The sequence below is a fragment of the Sinocyclocheilus anshuiensis genome, unplaced genomic scaffold, assembly GCF_001515605.1.
Source record: "Sinocyclocheilus anshuiensis isolate Anshui unplaced genomic scaffold, SAMN03320099.WGS_v1.1 scaffold838, whole genome shotgun sequence".
NCBI lineage: Eukaryota > Metazoa > Chordata > Actinopteri > Cypriniformes > Cyprinidae > Sinocyclocheilus > Sinocyclocheilus anshuiensis.
The window spans coordinates 90,280-98,723 of NW_015539915.1; the positions used below are offsets into that span (position 1 = coordinate 90,280).

Here is an 8,444-nt window from a genome sequence, read left to right on the forward strand (position 1 = left end):
GGGGGGGGGTGGGGGGGGTCGTGGTAAAGATTGATGGATATAAACCCAGCGGTCCTATGAGAATTCAACTGAAATCTAGGATGTCTGCACACCCCCCCATGAAAACAAAATGTGCTTAGGCAGACGACCGTTGTAAGCCTACGATAAAAAGTCTGCGTGAAATTTTTTTCTAAATTTTTGCTTGGAATGTTTGCTTGATTGTTACACAATTTACTTTAGCCATGCAAATATTATCCAATCAAAGCTACTGGCTGTTATTCCACTAATTGAAGGACATTAAAGTTTGGCCTTCAAGACGTGTGATAGTTTTAGCATGTGATGATGGATAACTGTTTTATATCTGCACATGTGTGTAAGCAATGAAGTCCAGCTGTCCAACATGGCAGACAAGTCGGTATGTCCAACATTTACATTGTATCATCAGCCTCCATTTCTGGAATGTACCAATTTTCTGCTTAGAGGGGGGAGGACAAAGACGGAGAAAGAGTGAGGAAGAGGGGGGAGAAAAAAGAAAAAGAAAGAGATGGAGATGCTTTCATTTGATATGGGGAGGAGTTTGAATTTATTGTTTGCGAGTTTGCTGTGGTTGACATTGTTAAGGCTGAGGACACAAATTGCGCACTTAGCGTATTTTGTATTCTTGAACATCATCTGTAAGAAAGGCCATTACACTTATTGGAAATGTGACATCAGAGACGGCGCTCTGAAAAACATCAAAAATAGCTACCGCATTGCCGACCCTATCCGAACACATGCATGGACTCACCTGCACAAAAAAAAAATCCATACTGCTGCTGATCCCTGTTCTGCAATATAATCCTGTGCATATGTTTAATCCTTGTGTGAATAAACATCCACAACAACATTTATAACTTACCTGAATCGTTGAAATAAATAGGATGTAAATATTACCACAAGACTTTAATGCAATTTCATTTTATATAATCCTTGGACGTATTTGAAGGGGCATTACAGGATAGCTGGCAATGTCTGTGTAGGTGTTCTTATGTGTGTCAGCACATATCTCGGCTGTAAATCCCATAAGGGAAGATTTTTTTTTAAAGGAGTTCCATTAACTGAGGCGTTTGGCAACATTTAACAATGAACACCGTCCTCTCGCACTCTGCATGTGGTGGTAGATTTTACTGACACCTCAATCTCAATTCGAGCAGCAGGGATGGACATTTAGGTCTCAGGTATGGTGACTAGAACCAGAGAACCTGTGAAGGGGGGCTGGGAAACCCTTGATGAATTTGAGAAAACATGATGACCAGTAGATGTAGTCGCTTGCGGAGTTGTGCTACAGCTAACTGGCTATGCAAGCGTGTATAATTAGACCAGGACAAATTAGCAAGAGGACGAAAGAAGAGGGCAAGTGGGTGCAGGAGTGCGGGTCTATACAATACTCTCGACTGGGCAAGTTTCCACCAGAACTGAAGCTTTCAGAGATGTCAGCACCAATGCGTGCAAGTGTGTGCGCTTGTAAGCGTGTGGCGTGCTTCTCAGCGAGAGGCAGGGGTCGAGCAACAGAGGCTGTTTCAGGTTAATTGGATCGCTGTCAGCCTCTTCAGTTGTGTAACGATCGTTGTACCTTGCAGCTCGGCTAGCCCACAATCCTGAACCTATAAAGAAGAGTGATGCTTGCCTCAGTGCTATGCTACCACAATGAATATTGACTAGCACCAAAAGCAGGGGCAAAAAACAGACGTGATCACTTTCAGCCACATCAGTCCTTTGATTGGGGGAAGTTGAAAAAAAAAAAACGAAGCGAGAGTCTCCTACTTCGCTTTCTCGTACAAAGGGTGGTTTATGTGAGCCAGGGGCAAAGAGTGAGGGGTCAACAAGATGCCCCACGTCTCTTTCGCCCTCATTCGAGATAGAATGGAAGACGAAAAGAACTGGATAGGTCATGGTGAGGTAGGAGGAGACCGAGGGAAAAAACGAATGGGAGGGGGGAGTATGCGTCACTGCAGACAGGTGCATACTGGGATAAGGAATGCGTGGGAGGGTGGCGGCGTCTGTGTAGCATAGTGGCTGGCTAACTCTCTTCGTTTCCTTTCACTTTGCATGACGATCAGCATTATCGCCACTATCTGTGGGTGGGAGGGAATGAAGTCATTCATCTTGCTTGGGATATGAGGGTTGGCGTTTCTGTGACGATCGTGTGTGTGTGTGTGTGTGTCCGGCAGCGGGGGGCTCAGCACTACTCATCAATCACTGTGGACCAGTGGACAGAAAATTTAGGCGGGATTAGTGTTGAGCGTTAGTGTCAGCCTTAGCAAACATAGCCAGTCATCCGTGACATACTCAAATCATGCCCACAAACATGCGTATGGACTATGGGCTTCAAAAGTGCTCCAAGGTCATCCCCCAGGCCCCTGCGAGGTCTCAGTGGCCACATTCCCTCCTGCCGTCCACTTTTGTGGACAGGTTGTCGTGGATACTCTGGTGCCACAGAGCTTGACCCTTCTCTTGTTTGGCAAGGCCACCAAAGTACAAGTGTATACAAATGTTCCCAACCTCAGAGCTGGGACAGGGATGCAAAAATACTAACACACTTGGCCAAAAGTTCTATTTCTGTTCAATACACCTCAGACCCCAAGTGAAAAGACTAAGGCCAATGTACAGGCAGGTAAAGTGACTGGCTATAAATAAAGAGTACTACTACTAGGCTACCACAAAAATCTCAACAAATCCTAATATTTTCTGAACAGCTAAACAGCTGGATCATCCTTGAGTTACCAAAGTTGACCTTGCAGAACCATGTCTAAAGGGATAGGTCACCCAAAAATGAAAATTCTGTCATTAATTACTCACCCTCTTGGCCGTTCCAAACCCATAAGACCCATATTTTCGATATCTTATTTTTGAAATCCGAGAGCTTTCTGACACGGCATAAACAGCAATGCAACTGACATGTTCAAGGCCCAGAAAGGTGATAAGGACATAGTTAAAATAGTCCATGTGACATCAGTGGTTCAACTGTAATTTTATGAAGCTACGAGAATGCGTTTTGTGTGCACAGAAAACAAAAATAATGACTTTATTCAACAATTTCTTCTTTTCTGTGTCAGTCTTCAACGCGCGTTCACGAGAGTACCATGATGTAGCTTAATAAATCATCTACTGATCAAAAATGTAATCTACAATTCTTCCAGGCAGGAACTTCTGAGAATATGCACTCGCTTTCCTAATCCATCTTTTGCACTAATGACTCTCAAATGACTTGCCTTCCAATCCAGTGATGGCAGAGAACGTTACCCACTCTGTGCTTAAATACAGGGGGCAATACAAGTGCTCCCCCACAACCAAACATCCCACCACTTTTACCCAAATGTCCCACCAGGAAGCTGTAGGAACGCAAGGTGTTTGTAGGAGTGAGGCATTTGTACTGTCAGGCAACCCAAAAAATGACTGCACACAAAAAGGACTTAGTGCTTTGTAACAATTGTCACTCCCTCCTTTACTGGCCCTCCATTCTCCATACCTTTACTGTGACCCCAGCACTAGGCATAAAAGATCCATCAACAGTATCACTGGCTGCATTTACAAGTGAAAGGGGCCGAATAATGGAGCAGTTAGGGGAAGAATGGCTGGGTGCAGGGAGGCTCACAGATGTTGGTGGTTGAGGGGGAGGTGGGATGTATGGAGAAGGGGCTCAGCTCCATTGTTGCTGAGGGAGGGAGGGGTGGGTGGAGGCTGAAAAAAACCTGATTTGTGATGGCAAGCCGGCACTGGTTCACCATTGGCCCAGCGTCAGGGTGAAAGCAGGACTGGCTAGAAGAAAAGGTTTCCAGGGAAGCGTGTGAACCAGGGCTCAGAGGTCAGGGGAGGAAAGGAGGCGAATGGGAAAAGTTCATCAGGCAGAGGGAAGGCAGAAAAAAGATAGATGTGGAGAAAGAGCCACATAATTTGCTATGATTTGTGTGACTCTCTTCTATAGGAATAGCAGAGAAAGGCCAATAAGTGAATCTTACTTCCGAATCTCTGGCATTGGGAGAGAAAGGCAGAGGATATTTGGAGCTAATTAAGTCACCAGTGCAGGGAATAGTAAAGCACTGGCTTGGTATAGAAAAGGTGCTAAACAACTGGCAGAACACTACAGGTTTAATGATACATTGCTGTGGTTGCTGGGGTGTTCTGGGTGGTATCTAGAGCATTGCTTGGTGGTTACTTTCCTGTCCTCAACAAGTCAAATGATTGGAGGTATGTCACTAAAGGTGTTTTAGTAACATAGCTAACAAACACTTGTCATGTTTGGTGCGATTAAACGAACTCTGGTGCGATTGCTCTGTTAGTGCGGTTCATTTGAGTAAGGGTAAACGCTGCCATCCGAACCCTGGTGCGAACCAAACAAAAAACATGGGTCTCGGTCCGCTTCCAAACGAACTCTGGTGTGGTTCGAATGAAATATGAATGCGACATGGACCAAATACTTCTAAATGAACCAAAAATAGGATGTAATGACAAGATGTGACATGATTTGACAACGCGGAACGAGCGGTGTATCCAAAACAAAATGAGCAGACGGCAAACGTGGAGCAACGAGGTAAAGTGCCTTTTATGAGCTCTTTGTGAGTTTGCAGGTGGTAAAAATTAAATCATATGTACACACAACAATGAGCGATTTAATCGAACACACCTATTGTTTGGGGTGTTCGGTAAGTCCCGTCACAAAATATGTGTCATTCAACCCGACCAATCAGGTTGTGGACATACGACTATGCCTTTAGGTTCGGTATCTTTAGGTTCACTGTCAAAAATGCCAGTGTGAACGCTAAGCAGACCAGGACCAAATGTATTGCTTTCTTTTTTGGTCCAGACCAAACAAACCAAGAGAACCGAAGTGTGAACGCACCCTAACACAAACAGTGCAAGATACGTTACAGACTTAAGGTTAAATGGACACCCAAAAAGGAAATTCCTTCATCAAGTAATTTCCAAACATATATCACTTTGCTTTTCTGTGGAACAGAAATTAAGGTATTTTGAAAAAGTGTTTATATTTTGGACCCCAGTGACATTCATTATATGGACAAAAACAGCATTCCACAAAATAAAGTCACACAAAAAAACGTTTAGAACATCATTACAGCATGTAAATGACAGAATTTTCATTTTTGGGTGAATTGTGCTTTTAATACTTAGTTAGGGGTTTGTTATAATTATGAGTAATAGTAACTCCATGAACACAACAGACAAGGTATATATTTTTACATACTCACAGGGATCTGATTGGCCAGGGAGTGTCACATGATGATTCTTGACCCCATCAAAGAGAAGTTCAGCTCCTCCTCTAAAACAGGAAAAAAAAACACAGCGTGCATAATGCTGTTATTGGCTCTTACAGGTAGACCTTCAACAACATTAAATGTTCAGTAAATGTTCTCCTGTTTCTAAAATCATTTAGCAGTATCCTCCATGCAGCTTTAAATGACTTAACATCTAGTCTATGGCAAAACACTGTTTCTTGTCCTTAATATTTTGTCATTTAATGTCAAAGAGATTAAAAAAAAATATATATTTTATGATTTTAAGCAAGAAAGAATAACACTCTTGGAGAGCACCAGGTTGTATGTATGGCATCAACACTGTACTTTCTTCTTCTTCAAAAATAAATAAATGTTTTACAAAACTTACATAAGCACATAAAAGAAGGTGTGAGAACCAACATATTTATCACAAAGAAGACAAAATCACAGTATACATTCAAGCAGTCAAGCAGCATTTAATAAACGCAATTTAGTATGTGACAGAGATCCGTGTAAGAACCAGAGAAGGTGCATGAAAGTGGAAAAAAAAACAGATAGGGACATGAAGTCAGAGTAGGACTCATGTAGCAGGTGCAGGCCCAATAAAGAGAGCTCACATCTCCTGGAGAATGCCCAGTTGTCCTCCAGATCGCCAGGCCTGGCGAGATGCCCGTACACTAGCGGCACAGAGAGAAGCCAGCCTGTGTGCCAGCCTCAGAAAGGCCACTCACAAACACCACCTCTGTCCATAGACAGTCACATAGGACTCTGTTGCGACTTGAAAGCAGTGAGGACTTTGACCAAAAGCCAAATGCAAAATTTTTCTGCACCCAGTGAATTCTGGCCAAGATTTGTTTTGAGAAGCTCTGTCTTTCTGTCACTCTGATGCCATCTAAGTTCTCTGTCGCTTTATGCCTATGTTTCTAAATAGCATACCACCATACTACACTTATTATTTCTGTAATATACAATACATGTACTGAGCACAGTATGCAACTTTTCTGTATGCATGGTATACCCTGATGGCCTAGTACATTTGTCAAAAAGTGCGGTATACAACAGAGGGTACTATGTTGGATACTGTATTTCACAATACAATGTGCTCAACACATCTTTTTGACTCATTATGTGATTATGCAGCTGCACGTCTTAACATTTTAACACAACATTTGATAAAAAAAAAAAAGCCATGATCATTTACAAGATTATAAGTGAACAGCATTCGCTGAACTGCACAATGAAATGACGTTGTGTGAAAGGTTTGTTGTTGGATAATCTGTACCGTTTCACATTCTGGCAATATTCAGGGTATACAGGAAAGTATGTATTCCAAACACAGCCTATTTTTTCTCCTCAGAAAGTTGTCTAGAGGTTGTGCTGTGGTTAAGCGGTTAGTGCACATGATCTGACATCTTGAGTTGTGATTCTTATATGATTCGAATCCAGCTGTCAAATTTTCCAAATTCCATTCTTCCTTTTTTCCTGAGGTTGTAAAGATTATGAGAGGCTATAAGGCCAGGAAATGATTTGATTTGTTTAATCAGTATTACTTTGTTTAAACTCCTACAAAGTTTATGTATGCATTTTATTTTTATTTGAATTATTTCTTGTTTTGTTTCTCTGTTATAGTATGTATTATTAATAAGTATGTCTCAGTCTGTAAGGACTTACAGTTGTGCTTAAGTTAGTCTATAACGTTCTGTTAATGTTGAAATGCAAAAAATAAATAAATAACTAAAATCTCCCTCTTTCCACATCATTTCCTGTCCCCTCTCTACTATATTCTATTAAAAAGGGAGCAAAATGGGGAGGAAAAATACCCCATAAAACTTAGTAGTATACATTTCCTCATAAACTGAAATGTCAAAACGTTCAGTTAGCAGCTATAATCCACCACTAATGGAAAAACAATGATTTGATTATCATAAATTATACCTGTATTATTCTGATATACAGTATACTTTAAGCATAATGTTAAAAAACAAAGTGTGTGTCAAACCTTTTTCTGACACGAGGGAACATCTCTGGCTGACATTTCAGTGTAGCATTGAAAGATCTTCTCATTGATGTAACCATTGTTTCTTCTTATAAACATCCGGAAACCTCATTTCTATTAAAACTAAAGCTTCTCCAACCGAGTTTACGTCAACATCGATTATTAATTTGTCCAGTTTAGGTGAGTGAAGCAGTTTATTCTTTTAGTCCATTTCAAGTGCACGCGACGCCTGCGTGATTGACAGTGATTGAACGCGTGCTGCTTCAAGAAAATATGTAACATGAATTTCATTTTTATTAGGTTACTTTTTAATTTAAACCGGCTTTTCTTGTCACCACTGCCGTTAAACCGCTGAAAAAGTAACAGTCTTTATCAACCCAGGCCCTTAGATAAAGCTTCAGTCGAGTTGGTTTGAAGACTTTTCATTCAACTGGAACACAGGCAAAGGCGATGAATCATAAACAAAGCGATAAATACAAACCCAAACTCCAGGTGCAGACCTAAGGGCGCTGCCATGTTGCTGTAAAAGCCGGAAATAATCGCCTATCTTCACCGGAAATGACATCATCCTCTGAGGAGCCCATTTTCTGTAAGGGCGTTTCTGTTCTGTGTGTTGACTCTTTGGTCAAACTTTGGTTCTTCTTTGTGTATTTGCTCCATTATACATTATAACGAACGTAAAGATGTTTTGACTGAAAGGTTATCTTATAAGAATAATCTAAAATATTTTTTGTAATTTATATTAAATTGCAGATAAATTAGGAAACATTTTGGGTGCTACAACTAAGAACTATTCTATTCTATTCTATTCTATTCTATTCTATTGAAAAACACACACACACACACACACACACACACACACACACACACACACATATATATTTTATGATTTTAAGCAAGACGGAATAGCACTCTTGAAGAGCACCAGGTTGCATAGAGGGCATCAACACTGTACTTTCTTCAACAACAACAAAAAAAACCATACAAAACTTACATTATAACTTGCATAAACACATAAAAGAAGATGTGAAGACCAACATATTGATCACAAAGAAGATAAAATCACAATATGCATTTAAGCAACATTTAAGTAATCAAGCAGCATTTAATAATGCAACTCAGTAAGTGACAGAGATCCGTGTAAGAACGAGAGAAGGTGCATGTCAGTGGAAAAAAACAAAAAACAGATAGGGACA

At 40.8% G+C, this 8,444-nt stretch overlaps 1 protein-coding gene across 2 annotated transcripts in view; it reads right to left on the reverse strand.

Annotated features, from left to right (window-relative positions):
* LOC107686415 (ubiquitin-related modifier 1-like) overlaps window positions 1-7,813 on the reverse strand; it is a 10,582-nt gene extending 2,769 nt beyond the window's left edge. The window contains exons 1-2 of one of the 2 annotated variants that reach the window (XM_016483385.1): window positions 7,252-7,671; window positions 5,226-5,296 (exon numbers count right to left, since the gene is read on the reverse strand). In XM_016483385.1, coding sequence (XP_016338871.1) covers window positions 5,226-5,296; window positions 7,252-7,328 — 148 coding nt within the window. In that variant the 5' untranslated portion in view covers window positions 7,329-7,671. Of the gene's footprint in view, window positions 1-5,225; window positions 5,297-7,251; window positions 7,672-7,729 lie in introns of those variants that run through there. The other variant, XM_016483387.1, reaches the window with a different exon arrangement.
* Between the last annotated feature and the right edge of the window lie 631 nt (window positions 7,814-8,444).